At 46.0% G+C, this 17,320-nt stretch overlaps 2 protein-coding genes across 3 annotated transcripts; both read right to left on the reverse strand.

Annotated features, from left to right (window-relative positions):
• Positions 1-5,259: 5,259 nt before the first annotated feature.
• CMC4 (C-X9-C motif containing 4) lies at positions 5,260-16,969 on the reverse strand. Of its 2 annotated transcripts, none has more exons than XM_016133477.2 (3): positions 16,831-16,969; positions 10,029-10,095; positions 5,260-5,625 (listed from the first exon to the last, which is right to left on the reverse strand). In XM_016133477.2, exons 2-3 carry the CDS (start codon positions 10,084-10,086, stop codon positions 5,378-5,380), a joined length of 306 nt encoding a protein of 101 aa, XP_015988963.1. In that variant the 5' UTR covers positions 10,087-10,095; positions 16,831-16,969; the 3' UTR covers positions 5,260-5,377. The 2 variants fall into 2 exon arrangements, with proteins under 2 accessions (XP_015988963.1, XP_015988964.1); XM_016133478.2 differs by lacking the exon at positions 16,831-16,969 and adding an exon at positions 11,028-11,153.
• MTCP1 (mature T cell proliferation 1) lies at positions 5,260-17,262 on the reverse strand. The gene is made up of 6 exons (XM_016133475.2): positions 16,831-17,262; positions 12,001-12,152; positions 11,712-11,882; positions 11,579-11,630; positions 10,029-11,491; positions 5,260-5,625 (listed from the first exon to the last, which is right to left on the reverse strand). The coding sequence occupies exons 2-4, from the start codon at positions 12,103-12,105 to the stop codon at positions 11,583-11,585; spliced, it is 324 nt and encodes a 107-aa protein (XP_015988961.1). The 5' UTR covers positions 12,106-12,152; positions 16,831-17,262; the 3' UTR covers positions 5,260-5,625; positions 10,029-11,491; positions 11,579-11,582.
• Positions 17,263-17,320: the final 58 nt, after the last annotated feature.

The following is a 17,320-nucleotide window of genomic DNA, read 5'->3' on the forward strand; positions in this document are numbered from 1 at the left end:
GGCTGCTGTCATATGATGGCTCTACCCATGTGACCCCCAGACCAATGGAATGTTGACCCTAAAACCTAACTGAACTGCCTTGTGCACCTTTGGGTCTTACGCGGGGGGCAAGTGGCCACTGAATGCCTCTCCAGTAAGGCATAGGTCGCCTTTTGTCCATCTATCTTTTTCTGTGATTATCGGTGATGTCAACAAACTAGCAGGTTGGTCTGAGCTGCTTCGAGTGGGTTATGATCTTAGATAATAGACTGAAATAAGATCTATAGGTCCTTCCTGAAGTCTGTTCCCAGCTGGCTGCTTCTGGGACCCTGAGGGGCATTGCTGAAGTCAGTACTGCAGGTTGGCCTCATCCTGCTGCTATGAGAATGGCCTTGACTTCTGCGCACTGAATGGGGTCACCACGTGTGGCTGCGCAGAGTGCTGTGGAATCCCTCTGGGGTTTCAGCCGAGCTGAATCACCAGTGAAGTAAAGTTGGCGTTTAGGGAGGTGCTGAATCGAGGCCCCACTGCCAGCAGTTTCGTCTTAGGTGGTGAAGCAGGAGATAAGAGTTCCCCCAGAATATCAGCTGCCACCGCTTGCAAAATTTAAGATACCAGGGCCAGGCTACTACACCCGTGAAGGCACTATTTCCATTCTTGTTTCATTTGGCGAGGCTTGTTTAGCGAGGCACATGTTTCTCCCCAGTATTCAGGGCCCCATCATGTGCCAGACGCCCTCGTTAGTGATGGTGGTGGGTGGGGAGGGAGCAGGTGGCAAAGAGACGGCCGTTTTCCCTTGACTAGCAGGGATTCACCATTTTCTCTGTAAGGTTCCGCCCAGCAACTTGACTTTGAACGTGTTGGGAGTTTTGGCGCCACCTGCTGGCCGAGATGTGGTAACGCCGCGCTTGCGGCCTCTGCTTGGAGCTTGAAACGGGCTGGGAGAATCTCCATGCGCAATGACCGCCGCCGTGGGGACCAGCACGTGACTGTCCCCCACACCTGCTGGCTGGAGCGTCCGCCAGGCTTCTCTCCCCTTTAGCTCCTCATACCGAGGCGTCCTCGCCACTCTGGGCCACCCTTTGACTCAGCGTCCCACCTGCGATGGAACCGGGTAGGATGGGGACTTGGGTCCTGACACAGAAGAGCTTTAATGCTTGAGTCCCTTCTCCCCGAAGTTCTCCCTGGTGTCAGAGGAGAGAGGAGAGTGATCCAGGGATGTTGTCGTTTTCTGGCTTCTGCCTGCTCAGGCTCAAAAAATACTCCGATGTTTCATCTCCCTAAGGAGACTCCCCATTGTCCTGTGTGTCACTGTCAGAGTGCTATACCAACAGGACTTGGCTCCTGCTGCCCCCATGGGCAGCTTGTTTGCTTCACATTCTCACCACTGAGCCTCGGACATTCAGCGACAGGCCCACGGAGTTGGGGTGGGGGATGGCGGGCTCAAATCCCTGTTCCCCCCCCCCCGCCCCCGACACACACCTGGCCTACCACTCAGGTGAAAGTCCTCCCTCCTGGACCTGAGCAGTTACCGCCTCAGGGATGCTGGCAGGAGACAGGACGTGATTAAAGTTGGAGGATATTTCTTTTAGGTTTTTCTGTTTCACATGTTTTATTGAGTAATAAAATTGCTTAACAGCATTCCCACATGGCGAGTTTTTCACATTAGCACATAAGAGAGAGAAGAAGGAACTGGTTTATTCATGTTCGTGCTCCCTCTCTCCCTCCTCTCTCTCCCTCCCCCACCCCTACCTATATACCCCTCTTTTCCCCTCCTTCCTTTATTCGTTTTTCTTGATGGAATGAATCTTCCATATTTGTAGCTAACCTACTTCTGGAGTGAGTGTTTGTGGTTTTGCAATGCAGTTACTGTGTAGTTAACTGTTGTAAGAATGTTCTAGCATCTTTTCGTTTGACATTTGCCAGAAAGATGGACATGACTCATGATTGGGCTCTTACTTGAAACCTCTACTTTTGTATAGTTTGGGGAAATATAATAAATCTCTGGTTGAAAAAAATGCGACATAGGGATGGGTTTGAAAATTTTAAGCATCATTCATGTTTGGTGATGATCTCAGTTTCTTCTTTGAGAGAAACTCAAGGCCAGTTTCGACCCTATAGGCAAAATTAGATTGCTGCCCCCTCTGCTCCCTCCACCGACTTATCAGCTTCGTTTCTTTGTCATGCACTCCTGGAATGGCACCTTCTTAATCACTTTTGCAATATCACTGTGGCCTCTTGGAGAACTGAGCAGAAAATATATCTTATTGTGGACCTGATTCCCCAGAAATCCTATGATGCAACTTACGTCTGTGATGTTTGCTTCTTAAGGAATCATGACTTTTACGAGCACTATTTTTCTAAAGAAAACTGACAATGTTGCACTTTTTCCACATTTTTATAAAAGTGTAAGTTTTATTGACTCACCCAAAGCATCTACCTTTCTGAATTTGAAATGGTGAGAAATGCCACTAGGATTGAGAGCGGAGGTTTTCCTTGCAAAATACTGACACCTGGCTGTCATTCTGGACACTTGATTTCACTGGCCTGGGGTACCACCGGGACGGCCTGAGTTTTTAACATGCCTCAGGTGTTTCTAATGAGCAGCCGAAGTTGAAAGCCACTGAAATACAGATGTGGAAGCTGGTGCTAAGAAAATTAAAGTTCTGCTGTTAACAGTGACTACTTAGCAGACACTTTAAGCCTTTTAAGTGGCGGACAGCTTCAGATGCTGAACACAAGTGTGACATTACCGTTTATTCAATGTTACAGGAATCGTGTGGAGTGGATGCCGGGAAGAGAATTGTCACATGGTAGAGCAGGGTTCTTGTCATCAGTGGATGCTAAAGTTAAGGGGTGAACGATTGTGGGATATCCATGGGGCACCAACATATCACCCCACACATTACAAAGGGAAAACAGCCTTTCCAGCTGAGAGGTATGTTAGTCACTCGTTAACCAGGTGATTAAAGTTAGCATCACAAAGAGCCTACTTAGTGGCTTTTTCGTCTCTAAAATGCAGGACGAGATCAGAGTTCTTACCTGCCCAGTTCTAATCGAGGTCCCTAACGCAGAACACTCAGTAAATGTTAAGCTTCTCTGATGGCTATTTTTCTGTATGTCACAGGAAGAATAAGATTTACATCCATGTTAATTTAAACCAAGACAGGACTGAGTTTAAAGATAGGAAGGGTCTACGGCCATGCCACCCTGAACAAGCCTGATGCCATCTGGTCTCGGAAGCTAAGCAGGGGTTGGGCCTGGTTAGGTCTTGGATGGGAGACCAGCTAGAAAGACCAGGTGTAAAAATTAAAAAATAAGGGATTGTAAGCTGATAAGGTCCTTGCAATCTGTGAGCTCAACCAAGGGCTGCCTTGCCTAAAAAAAAAATACTTGGTCTCAAATAATAATAGCATTTCAACATCAGGGACTACGTCTCTGTCCCTTCACAGACATGTAGGCTTTTTCTAGAATCCTGGAAGAGGTGAGGAAGGGTCCTCTCTGTTATGGACTGAATGTTTGTGTCCCCTCCAAATTCACATGTTGACATCCTAACCCCCAAGGCGGTGGTATCAGGATGTGAGGCCTTTGGGGGTTGCTTAGATCAAGGGGCTGTGGCTCCCACGAATGGGATTAGAACCTTTATAAAAGAGGCCCCAGAGAACTCCCTGTTCCCTTCCACGTGAGGACAGCGTGAGAAGACAGCGCTCTCTGAACCAGAAGTGGGCCTGCACCAGGCTCTAAGTTTGCCGGCGCCTTGATCTTGGACGTCCAGCCTCCAGAGCTGTGATAAATAAATGTCTCATTTATAAGCCCTTCCACCCCCCATCCTCCCCATCTATGGTATTTTGTCATAATGGCCAGAATAGACTAAGACTGGAACCCATCAAAATTTGTTTCTGCTCTTGCTTAGAAAGTCATCTTTTTCTTCTTGGGGGGGGGCAGGGTGGAGTGATAGCTTTAACACATTTGAGGAAAGCAAATGGCCTGTTTGATACTGTCACCCCCACCCCACCCCCCATCTACTCAATGAAGTCACTGACAATTGTCACCGGGCTTCCTTTGGTGGCCTCCTATTAACACTGGGATCCGCTGTAATAGGTTTTGATGATAAGGATATAAAGAGTAGATAAACCACCTAAGAATTCTAATTCCGTTGCTGCCTGCCTGCCTTCCAATAAAGTTTTCTTTTTTTTTTGGTTCTCACGATAAGTTAGGGGTCATTAAACATTACAAGAATCATTCCTATGCCTTTCTTTATTGAGCAAATATTGCGTGCCTTCTGGCTGGGCACTGTGGTGGGAATGCAAAAGGAGAAAGAAACACTCTTACTTGCATTTGGGAAGACACCTTGCTCAAAAGTATTGGAAATACAACAGGTGTGGGGTTGGGTTAGAGAAACCTTCGAATTTAGCAGGTGGTCTATGAAAGGTCTTGATTGTTGACTCTGGAAGGGTGACTCTTCACCTAGCATACCTCATGTGGACTCAAATGCTAAGGAATTCATCAACATGTATATCCAACAGCCTTTAAGAAGTACATTAGTACACCTACATCTGTTTTTTTTCTAAGCAATTCTCTAATTCTTGGGGGGCACTAACTGGGTGTCCTACAAATTTAATTGAGTTATGACTCTCTCCCCCTGGAGTTAGTGTCAGACCCCACAGGCTAAGGGCTCAGTCCCATAAGACTGTCCCCACTTCAGATGCCTATGGCAGGGCCAGATTGTCACACATGCTTCTGACCGACAGCCTATAAGTCTGAGGTTCCCAAATATACTGCCCTTGGGTTTGATTAATTTACTAGAGGGCCCCACAGAACCCAGAGGAACATTTCCTTAAATACTTACCAGTTCATTAGAAAAGAGATTATAAAGGAGACAGATAACAGTTAAATGAGGAGGCACTCAGGGCAAGGTCCACCAGGCTCTGCATCCTTTTGGTTTTCATGGAGACTTCATCACACAGGCATGATTGGCTAAGTTATTGGCCACTGGTGATTGAATTTAATCTTCTGCAGCCCCTCTGCACTCCCCAGAAGTTGGGGTGGGGACCAAAAGTCCCCACTCATCATGTCAGGTTCCCCTGACAACCGGCCCCATCCATGGATTACTAGTAGCTTTCCAAAAGTCACCTTACTGATGTAACAAAAGACACCTGTCTTTCTCTTAGCAGTTAGGAAATCCCAAAGGGTTTTGGGAGCTCTGTGCCGGGGACAGAGACAAAGACCAAATACCTATTTCTTATAAGTGATGCGATCACAAGTACCAAACCAAAAAAATTTTCACTTAACGGGTTTATTTTAGCAGCTGTTTTTATTACAGTCTACATATTTGTTTAATATTATTCTATCTGTTCTGCATAGTTGGCATATTTACTAACTTTTATAGTTGACTTTTTCATTCGATACTTGCTGCTACCTGGCCTGAAGAGTCAGGAGGATAAACAAAAGTCGCTCGGTGGAACCGCGCTGCGGCACGTGGCGTCTCGGCAGAACTGGACTTCGATGCGGACTTCGGTGTCAGCTTTTCTGCCTCTTCGTTCTCAAATCCCGAGCAGACGAGCGATCTTCCCCTGGGGTATCGAGCGCAACACTTACGCAGTTCCTGGATGACAGCCTGACACTTAGATTCTCTGTAGTCGTTGGCTGAAAGACAGACAGGCAGACCTTGTCACGACCTCATAGGACTGAGGCCCGAGGGGAGTCAGAGCGGTGCTCCCCACGCCTCACCTCCCTGCATCTACAGGCCCAGAGAGAGAAGGACGCACCCAGGCCACTGACTTCCGCCTGACTCAGAGACCGGTCGGCAGAAAAGTGTGATTTTACAAAGTAGTCAGAAGGTATTTTTAGATAGCATCTCCTTTTCTTTAAGGTCGAGTTAATAGCTTCTGTGCCTTTTTCTAGGGCAGTGTTTTCTTTTCAGTTTTTAATTTTAATGTTAATGTTTTTACTTTTCAATTAGTTGACGTTCAGTATTGTATCAGTTTCAGGTGTACAGCACAGCAGTGAGACATTTACACACGCTACAGAGTGATGCCCCCCGGTCATCCTAGAACTAGAAACAGTAACGTGGACTGCCCGTGACATGAGACCAGTGCCACTCTTCCATGTCCCCTCTGCCAGTACTTGGACACCATCAAAGCTGGTAATGTTCCTGTTGTTCTAGAACTGTAATTAAGTCTTCTCCAGGGCAGTGGTTTTTATGTCCGCCCCCACTTTTGTTGGCTACAAACTCCTTTGATCATTTGGTGACTTAGAAAAGTGCAGGGACCCCATGCGTTGTTTTGCGTACAGTTAAGGTGGCTGCCCTCAATACTAAAATGGGGTGATTAGCCGAGGAAAGGAGCGATGATCCTGACTAGAAAGAGAGCTCGGCTGGGTGGCCGAGTCTAGGCCTGGAGTCAGGCCGAAGGGGTTCAAATCCTTACTGTGCGCCTTGCTAGTTGTATGACCCTGGGCAAGTTACATAACCTGCATAGACTCCCCTCCTCTAACGTGGGGCTCACAGCAGCACGCACCTCCTGGCTGAAAGGGCTAAGTGACTTCATATGTTTACAGCCTTTTCGAGCGTGCATGTCCACCAGGGAATGCTTCCTGTGAACTCGTGGTCCCGGCAGGCCTCGGCCCCGCCACAGCGCAGGTGTGACCAGCGCCAGCTCCGTTCCTATCCTCCCGTAGCCATGGCCTGCTAACTCACACTGCTGAAAAACTTATTTGGGAGAATAAGTTGACTGTGAAAAAGATTTGTCCTTTCTCTTAAATTTAGAGGAAGGGAAGAAAGGGATGAATAAAATGACATTATTGTACATTAACTTTTTAGATGAAAAGATTGTATAAGACATTGCTTATTTTATTGTAAAATGACAAGTCCTAGATGAAAGTTAAAAGTCAAAGGAAGTACACAGAGGAAAAAAAAATGGTGTAGATGATAGAGTCTCTGTTCATCCCCCTGGCGACCAAATTGAAGTCGTGACAGAAATAAGGAGCAACAGCAAGGACAAATCACCTGGGATCTGGAGGGACAAGCCACATAACTAGGGAGAAATCCAAGAAAGCACCCTGCAATGGCAGAAAGTAGGACGGGGTGAGGACGTGGGGCTGCTCGGTCCCGAGCGACTGAGTGTGACGGAGGCTGCGGCAGACGCCTCTTACAAGGGCCGCGTCCACGAGTGGATTGTCGTGGTGACGGACCTGCTCACTCTGAGCACCAGTGCCAATTCGGCTGCATGCAGGGGACGCCAGGGTCTTACAGGGAGACATTGTCACAGTGAGGGCTGAGGTGAGATTCGCTCTGTACAGAAGTGCCAGCGCTATCCATTGGTCCCTGTGAGCCCCGCCCCCCCGCTCCCCCAGTGTGCAGACTCAGCGCTGCCATAGCCGTGATGTCATCGAACTGGGTAACAGAGGTAGCTCCGCCCAGAGGAGTCCCTGAAACCCGCCTACCCCAACTTGTGGCCCCACCGAAGCCACATACAGGTGTGTCCCTGGCCAGTCAGGTGCCCCTTGCTGAATAGCGCCTAGACTCACGCTAGCGGCAGCTGGACTCAGTTTCTGGCGTGGCCTTTTGAGGCAACTATAAGCACAGCATCTGTGGACTGCTTGCTGAATCTTAACAGGTAGCCCCAGAGGGGCACAGGCTGGGGCTCACCTTGGCCTGCAGCTGAACCCTCTCAGGACTGTGCCACTGGACACCTACTACACGAAATCACACCAATAAGACCGGGAGACTTAGGAGCTTTGCTAGGTACATAGAAACAGACATGGAAAGGCAGCCGAAATGGGAAGACAAAGAAGCAGAAACCACAGGAGAGAACAGAACAGAGACCCAGATTTAATGGAGTCAAGTAATCTTACAGGTGCAGAGTTCAAAACACTGGTTATAAAGATGCTCTGTGAACTTTTGGGAAGTGGAGATAAATTCAGTGAGAACTTCAACAAAGATAAAAAATATATAAAAACGGAAATGAAAATTACAAAAGGGAACCAGTCTGAAATGAAGAACACATTATCTGAGATGAGAAGTATATTAAATGGAGCAGACAAAGGCATAAACACAGTGAATAAAGAAGAGGATCAAATGCCTTATCTAGAGGACAGGAAAGCCAATTACACTCAATCAGAATGACAAGAGATAAGATGCCAAGACTATAAAAATAATTTAAGGTGCATATGGGACACTATTAAGGGTTCAAATATCCATATGAGTGGCGTAACTGAAGAAAATCAAGATGTTGAACAGCTGTTTGAAGAAATAGTAACAGAAAACTTCCCTAACCTGTAGAAGGAAATGGACACACAACCCCAAGAAGCTCAGAGAATTCAAAAAATCAGGGATCCAAAGAGGCCTACACCAAGACACATAATGAAAATGCCAAAGGTTAAATACAAAGGGATAATCTTAAAAGCAGCAAGAGATAAGGCAGTTAGTTATCTATAAGGGAGAACCCATAAGAGTGGCAGCAGATTTCCCCCAAGAAACTATGCAAGACAGAAAGGCTTGTCACAAAATATTCGACAGGATGAAGACCCAGGATCCACAACCAAGAATAATTTATCCAGCAAAGCCATCATTTAGAGTTGAAGGACAGATAAAGAGCTTCCTAGACAAAAATAAGCTAAAGGAATTTGTTACCACCAAGTTGGTATTACAGGAAATGCTGGAGGGACTTCTTTAAGAAGAAAAAACATGTATCAAAAACAAGAATAAAGAATGGTAACAACTACATTCCTATCAATAAGTACCTTAAAGGGAAAAGAATTAAGTGCTCCAAACAAAAGATAGAGTGGCTGAAAAGAGAAGAAAACAAGACCCCTACATATGCTGCCTACGAGAGACTCATTTCAGATTAAAAGACACACACAGACTAAAAGCAAGGGGATGGAGAAAGATGTTGCTGTGATGGACCTAGAGGGTATTTAAGTCAGACAAAGATAAGCACTATATGATTTCACTTATATGCAGAATCTAAGAAATAAAAAGAATGAACTAATTGAAAACAGACCCACAAATATAGAGGACAATCTGGTGATGGCCAGAGGGGAGGGGGTTTGGGGGGCTGGAAGAATGGGGTGAAGGGTTAAAGAAGTGCAAATTAGTAGCTGATAGATGGTCACGGGGATGGGGAGCACGGCATAGAGAATGCAGTTAGCAGGGAAGGGAGGGAGCAATTGGGGAGATCATTTTACTATCTATATAGATGTCTAACTAATGTACTGTATACTTGAAAATAATTAAAACAAATAGATTTGCAAAAAAAGTAAAAGGACGTATACTAACAATGGTTTTCTCTGGTGCTGGGTCTTTGGGTGAACTCCTTCCTTTCCTTCCTTTCTATATTTTCACAGGCATCCATCTCTATTATTGTACTTTAATAATGGGAAAAAATTATCCAAAGTCAGCTTTCAAATTCAGAGGGTCTTATAGCTTTTTCTGTTTGTTCCTGCCAATAATCATTCACTGATTTGAAAATCCTCTGGCACTTGGTCAGACTTATTGACTGATTTAAAATAAAATGGACAAATCACATCAAATATGCTTTGCCTGAGATTCACTTTTGCCTTTAAAGTTCGTCACTGACTCTGGCAGCCTGAATTCCAATTGTATTTTCAACGCCGCACCTTCTAACCTGATTGCTTTTGGAAAGTGAGTTTTCAGCCACAGTGAAGTATAACGAACCCGGTTTAAACCAAGTCTTTCTAAAAAAGGACTTTGCTGAGCTTAGTCAGTCTCAACTTCGGCTGCACATTAGAATCACTGCTTAGCTTTTTAGACCAATTCCTGCCCAGACCCAACCCCGAAGAAGTCTGACTTCATTGTTCCAGCAAGTTTTCAAAGCTCTCCAGGTGATTCTATGGTACAATCAGGATTGCAAACCCCAAGCTTAGATCCTATTTTATTTTCTGCATCTTTGGTAATACAGTGAGAAGGGTCTTCGGGATAAGTTACAGAAATATTACATTCTGAAAGCAGTTAATAGAGTTTGTTGATAAAAGGAACAACTTGGTCTCTTATAAAGTGGAACAATATAAAAAAGCCTTGAACATAGTACCTTGTAAACATTTCTGTATCTCACAGGCTTGTTTCTGGCACGGATCCTTCCGCAGCATTCCAGAAAACTAAAATAAGAAAAACGATTTTTATTTTGTCTTTTATCCATAACGACTTTAAAGCCCCTCTAGAAGGAATTCTCTTCAGAGGCAAGCAGTATGCCCTTCCAACAGCTAGAAGACAATTACACTAAAAAATACTCTGCCCATTCATAGGATGAATCAACTGTATTTTTATAATGTCCATTTCATTCGATTTAGAAGATATAAATAGCTTTACATGGAACAAAAAAACCCCTTGAATTCAATCAACTCGTCTTGAATACTGTAAACCAATACTGGGCTAGAGGAGCCGACGCCGCAGCCTGAAGGGCCTGCCCACTGCCCCTCTGTCATTCACAAAACCACCCTTGGTAAATGATTAAACTCCTTGAGCCTTTTTCCTTATTATTTGTGTGTACAATGGGGATCATACCTACCTCACAGCATTGATGGAAGGATTAAATGTGATAAAGTGCATAGAATAGTGCCTGGAAGGCAGGAAGGCCTCGCTACACGGTAGCTATTATTCCCAAGATTTTTTAAAAGTAAAACTAAGGTTCTTAATGGATATAAACTGTTAGAACTCTTTTAACTCAGGGAATTCTTTATCAGGTAGTAAATGCTTTCCTAGGAAAATCAGCGATATTCGCTGCTATTACTTCCTGAGAAAGGTGCTCTTCAAGCAGCTAAGATGTTTTCCGGAGCTCGTACAGAAACCAACTTATTGCAAATATCTGTGCCCAGAGAATGAATTTAAGTGCCCATGAATTTGATCAGCAACTTCCAATAATTTGAAGACACAATTTCAGAAAGGAAAAAGGCCCAGGAGCCTTTGTAGCTAATTTCATTAATGCAAATAACCTCCTTTTTTTTTTTCCAGAGCCCCCTACGTTCTCAGTAGATCCAAGCTAGGTCAGTACTGGGATGGGAAACACTGGAGCAAAACCTAGGATATTTACAGGGTGGGAGGAGGGAAGGCAGGAGGACTGCTGCAGGGCAAATAAGCGACCAATAGATGTTGATGCTGCTAGGAGCTGCTCTCTTCTCTCTAAATCAGTACCAAGTCCTTGGTGATCAGAGCATGTGTTCTGTAGCAGGTGCTGACTTTTGTGGGATTCATCAGATCCCAGTTCCAGCTGGTGATGTCCATTAAAGGTTCTATGGCAATTTCCAAAGGAGTCAATTTCAAGTTACATATCCTGACTAAGTGCTTTTGTTGACTCGCTTTCTGCCTGCGTAACCCTCTCTCTGCAGTTCCACTTGCGGTGTTCTTCATGACCCTTCCTAAACTTCTGTGTTCTTGAGCAGTTTTTCAACCCACTCCCTCCCCTAGGCCCACAGGTGGGTGCACTGCGGTGGTGGATGAAGTGATTGCCATGTACTGAACAGAACAGAGGAGCATGTCTTCCTAGAATTCCAGCACCTGGAAAAAAAATGGATCATTAAAATCACCACGACCGAACAGCGTGCAAAAAAAGAGGGGAGACGGGGGAGAAACGAACATACATACCAGGTTAATCATCAGGCAAAAGCTTAAGCAACAGCTCCTGGACTCCCCTGACCTGTCAGAAAAAGAAAACATTATAGAGCATTCTGCCGCAAGAGACCCCATCCAATGGAAAATGATCAAGCGACATGTGTACCATTAAATGATGCTGGATCTGCCACAAGCGAGAGTTGTTATCCATGTAGCGCTCCTCAGGGTAGAGTTGCCACATGAGAGGTAGCTGGGAGGTAAGAAGGTGACTTGGCCTAGCTGCGTCACCTAAGGGAACCTGAACTTGCTGGACTCGTGCCCTTAGGAAACTCGTCTCCTAATGGAAAGAAGTGATCAAAAATAAAATCAAAGACTTCAGGAAATTGAGACCAGTTAGAAACCAAGTTGCTTGAAAGCAAAATCAATAAAGAGATAAGCAAAGTATAAACAGTTACCTCTTCCACGACGGCCACCCACGTGCGCTGGAACTCGTCGCGGTAGATACCCTCTTGGTGAACCCAGAGGTGATCGGGTGGCGCCCCCACATCCTCTCCTGACATTCTGGGCCTTGAGTTCCAATTCTAGCCCTGCTTTTCTCCACCTAAGCCTGCAGCACCCGCGCACAGGACACAGGTGTGACTTTTGCGGTTTGAATGAACTCGCCAGTGAGCAAGGGGACCTGGTACTAGCAACCACCAACCAGAACCACACCTCACATATGTCTACCTGCACAGCCTCAACGGAGCCGAGGACATCTGGTGCGCCCTGCAAGACACTGAAGTGACACTCAGGCAGAGCCTCGGGGCGACTACGGAGCGCTGGGGAATTGGGGGAGGTCAGGGGTTCCGTGGACATGCGGGACTAGCCCTGCACGAAGCTGGGCGGTGATCTCAAGTCCGCATTCACACAGCAGTGTCTGACCCAACGTCCTGGGCAAGAGAATGTGCACACGGGTGTGCCTCGGGGCACACTTCTTTGGGCAGACACGTGTACACCACATCCCCCCCCCCCCCCCGAGGAAAACTCCCTGCCAAGCGCTTTCCACTTCAAAGGTAAGACTTCGAAGGTCAGATCACGTGCATGACTTTCTAAATTGAAAGTGAAAGTTGTTTTTAAGAGCAAATGACCTATTTGTCAGTTTATTTAGAAAGGTGATTTATAGCAGCTGGGCATTTCCAGAAGGGGGTTTTCATGTTAGGGAAAAGATTTAAGGGAACTTCATCGACTTTTTGAGCTACAGTAGACTTTGGGGATTGCGGTGATTCGGAGCTGAGTGGGAGAAAGTGATAGCTATCCACCTAGGTTTTTGTTTCATTTTGATAACGCCTCGGGATGTTACAGGAGCCCAGTTTTCCGTGGACGTGCGGGCTTAAATTCTGCTCTCCCAAGTCAGAAGGCCAGAAAAGTCCCTGTGCCCTCTGAGAGGGGTAGAAGAAGCCCACCTCCTGGGCAGACTCAGCTCTAACCACATAAGGGTCCTCTGTCCAGCTCCGGGTCTCATTTTGGGGCCTCACCACATCTTGACCTGCGTTTTGCAGGAAGGAATCCTTTGGACCTGCCTGGCTCACAGTGCCACAGCACTGGGGGACCAGCCACACAAAACAAAGGTGGCCATTCCCATCAGGGGGCCATTAGGTGGGAAAGGAACCGCAGCACAGGATGGGAAGGTGTTCCCCTCAAGCCAGACTGTCAAGAGCAAGTGAGCTGCCAGGACCCGGTGTGATGCAGCCCAGGACAAAGTTCACCACAAAGCGCTAGCCGAGCTGAACCAAGCCCCCTTTTCAAGGACGACAATCTGAGTCTGGTTTGTTTTTTCCTTAACACTGTTAATTTACCTTCCCTGAAAGGAAAGTGCAAAATTTCTTTTATAGACGTAAGAAATGGTCTGATTTTAGTGAATAATTTAAGAATATCACAGTGGCTTCACCCACTGTACCCTGAACGGACCTGACTCTGAGTCATCGTAAGGTCCCGTCGTACAGGGCTCTCTCACTTCATTCACCTGGAGGGCCACCCCTTCTCTTTAACCAAATCCCATTTCTCTCAATGGCAGTGCCACCCCGCCTGACCCTGCAGACTCAAAACTTATGAGTTATCTTGGACTTCATTGTCTTCAGTTACTATATCCTATCTGTCACCAATTCCAAGGCGCACCACCCCCGCTGTGTTTGAGATAAACTCTTCCCCCAATACTAGGCTCATTTCTAGCCCCACACCCTCGACCTTGTTTTCCACTTGCCTACAATGCCTTGCCAGGCCTCTGTCCATGTCAGACCTATTCCGGCGGAGTGCGGGTGCCTGCCTTCTTCATGAGAGCCTCATGCCTCCTGTAACGACTGCAGCACTGGATTAAGCTAAAGCTCCTATTCTGGCCTCTGATTATAAATCGCCTTGCATGTTTGCTGTGCTTAGTTCACACCCTGTCTCTCCCCAAATACAGGAATATAAGCTCTTCAATAGCAAGAATGATACAGAGAAGGTAAACAGACCACATAGACATGGGTAGATTGATTCTCTGGGTGTTGAATATTATATAGCTATATATATATATATTTTTCAAAGCCATTTTTTTCCTATTTAGCAGATAGAATTATTCTGCCTCTCTTCCTCCTCAGGGCTTTGGAAAGAAGTGATATACAAAACCCCAGTAAATACTAATGTCAAAATAAAATATATTAAAGTCCAGATTTTGGGTACAAAAGAAGTGTGGCCACATTTTTTAAAAAAGTAGAATCCAAGTGTGAAGGCTTTTTGGGACCATTTCAGCTTCACAGACAGGTCCTAGCAACAACCAACATTATTGACGTTTAAATGTTTCGAATGAAAAGCAAAATGTTACGGGTTACACTGACATTAAAAGGAAATAATTCCAGTGGAATAGAGGGCAAACAAGTTGCAGATGATGCCCTGTTACTATGATTCACTACAAAGAGGCCTATGAATCACTACAAAATATTCCCAGAAGAAAGGCAACGGGATATGCTGCTGTGACCGAAAGGCCAGCATGCTGGGCATCAGCAGGATGAGCCTGAGAACAAACCCCAGCACACGACCCTGGACTTGCGTTTGCCACCGCTCAGAGAGCATGAAGGCCCAGGGAAGGGCAACTGCAGGGATCGAGGGGCTGAGAAGCTGTTGTATGAACATGAACCAACATTCTCAGCCTAGAAAAGCAAAGGCTGAGTGAGAGGATTCAGATCAAAGCCCACAAAAATCACAGGTCATATGAATAGGACACCATTTCACTAAATGTGATTCTTGAAACATTTGCTCCTTTTTTCTTGGTCAAATAAGTTTGGGAATCTCACGTTAACACAGTAAAAGCCCTGGCAAGTTATGCAGTAAAGAAACTTAATTTTGTTAACATTTCCCAAATTTACATGACTACGGAACATTTTTCTGCACATGACACTTGTTCACAAAATTCAGGACGCCTTGAACTAAGCCAAATCTCTTAAAACCTCAGGATCAACTTAGCTACAAGGTCCAATACAATACACGGAACATAAACCTGTTCCACTCAACTCAAGGAATACTACCAGCCACAAATTCAAATGGATTTTAAAAGTGTTTATATAGCTTTATCATCTTTGAAGGCACTAAAAGAGATTGTCCCCCGGGGGTCACCTTGATGCCCCGGTCAGAGACCACACTGGCCTAATTTCTTAGCAAGACATTTTGTAAATTATATTTTAAACGGATGATATACAATAGAGAAGGGCTTTTTTGGGTAGTAATCTAAGTAAAACCATTAATTTTCCTTTACAGAACGAATTACTTAGTGTCTTCTTAAAAAAGGATAGTTTGTTTTAATGTCCAGGTGTTTTAATAGTTTTTAAGCATTAATCAGTTGAATACACTTATTTCATTTGAAGTCAGTTAATAAACTCATCCAATTACAATGGTGAAGTTACTGAGAACGTGTGCCCTGGAGCCAGCCTGGTCTGCATGTGAATCCTGATTTTGTCACTAGTCTTGTGACCTTGGACAAGTTAACCTGTCTACATCTCAGTTTTCTGAAGTGTAATATGAGAATTAAAGAACATATTGATCATAACCGTCAGCACTTCCATTGGGTTTTATATGTATTGACTCTTTTTTTTAATAATCACCTGCTTAGACCGATAGTATTATCTCCCCCAGCAAAAGATGAGGGCGGTAAGGCACAGAGAAGTCAGGTAGCTCGCGTGAGGTCACGCAGCTAGGAAGTTGCAGCTCCTGATTCCAATTAGGGGCAGTTTACACACACAGGTATATAAATGCTTAGTAGATGGTCTGGCACATAATAAGCTTGCCATAAATGTTAATCGTTTTTTCTTTTCTACTCCAATTCAACATTTAGAGCTGTAAAATGCAGCCACGAGCATTATAAAAGTTAGAGAATGTCATTCTGGAATATGAGAATAACAGCAACAACAAACAAAAGGTGTTTTCCTTCTGGAAGGTGCCTAAAGGCACTTTATATAAACTCCAAATATCCCACCACTAAAACATAATAATGAGAAGAACAGCCAGCCTTGCCCCGTGGGGGCTGGACATACTAGCCACACACACAGTCACCGAAAATAATATACGATGCAGAGTTGAAACTTAAGAGAACATTTAGATGCGTCCAGTGTGATTGCACACTTGAAATTTCTCCCAAGCTTCATCATCAGCAAAACCAATCACGGACAGATGTGCCATGTGATCCTTAAGCATTAGGCAAAAATGGAGGTTGCTGGCATACGTATCACAGAGAGTTCTGGATGCGGGCCCTGCCTGCGGGGAGACGGGTTGGAACTGACTTGGGAGAAAAGAGCAAAAGCATCAACACTTCTTCAAGGAGCCCCCTGGGAATGTTCCCTTTCCAGTACTGCCCTGTCTGCCCGGCTTCAAAACCACGCAGGGACTAGAAAACGAGCTCGAACGCACGCAGACACCCATGGGCTGCGGAGGCGGCGCGGCTTCTATTTGGCTTGGATTTCGAATCGTTCCTAAGATCCACGTGTAAATTCCTAACCTTGGGAGTTGGGACGTGTGTACTTTGACATACGTCCAAAGAAAACTCCTTTGACATAGAATGTCACCAGGTTTGAGATCAAGACAAGGGGAGCTGCGGAAACTTGCATCGTGGGTCACTACCGTGAGACATCCGACCTTGAATCAAAACCCAAGGCCCCCCAATACCCTTCCCTGTAACAAACAGATACGTAAAAGCCTTTGAAGAAAGTAGCAGCAGCCAAGCTTAAGAGTGATACTTTTTCAGACACAGTAGAGCACTGTTTCTGCAAGAGGTTACTCACATGAAGATAATGTTTCTTGGGCTAATTAATCCGCCTCGAGAGCAGCGAGGCTAAAACTTCCAGGTCCCCCACCCCGGGCCAGTCAAGCCGGGATCGGGACGTGAGCCCGGGGCGAGCCGAGGGGCATCCGGGGCCGAGGTCACCCCAGCCGAAGTTACGAGGCAAGGGCCAGCAACCGGAAGTGGTCCAGGGAGAGTGGTACAAAATTCGGGGGCCGTAACTTGGAAACAAAACAAAATAAAATAAAACCTGAACTAGCTTAGGACCGAATTTCAAAAGAGCGTCCCCCTGGCTCCAGAGGCTGGCGCGCGCGGCGATGCCGCCTCAGGGCTGTCCCCAGAGCCTGTAGGCCGCGTACTGCTCTCCTCAGCGGGCGGGCAAAATGGGCGCCGGCGCTCGGGAGGCGCGTGCCCGGGCGCCCGGGCGCCGCTGACAGACCACGTCCGCCTGCGGCCAGGGAGCACCGCCTCCCTGCCGCCCCCGCCGCCCG

This window comes from Rousettus aegyptiacus, unplaced genomic scaffold, assembly GCF_014176215.1.
Source record: "Rousettus aegyptiacus isolate mRouAeg1 unplaced genomic scaffold, mRouAeg1.p scaffold_m13_p_9, whole genome shotgun sequence".
Classification (NCBI taxonomy): Eukaryota; Metazoa; Chordata; class Mammalia; order Chiroptera; family Pteropodidae; genus Rousettus; species Rousettus aegyptiacus.

Excerpts from the sequence above, each read along its gene's own strand:
- CMC4 (XM_016133477.2), bottom strand. The coding sequence starts at position 10,086 with ATGCTGCGGAAGGATCCGTGCCAGAAACAAGCCTGTGAGATACAGAAA. Across the intron at positions 5,626-10,028 it reads GATACAGAAATGTTTACAAG|CCAACGACTACAGAGAATCT; the intron begins GTACTATGTTCA and ends TCTGTCTTTCAG.
- MTCP1 (XM_016133475.2), bottom strand. The coding sequence starts at position 12,105 with ATGTCAGGAGAGGATGTGGGGGCGCCACCCGATCACCTCTGGGTTCAC. Across the intron at positions 11,883-12,000 it reads GGGTGGCCGTCGTGGAAGAG|GAGACGAGTTTCCTAAGGGC; the intron begins GTAACTGTTTAT and ends TCTTTCCATTAG. Across the intron at positions 11,631-11,711 it reads AGATCCAGCATCATTTAATG|GTCAGGGGAGTCCAGGAGCT; the intron begins GTACACATGTCG and ends TTTTTCTGACAG.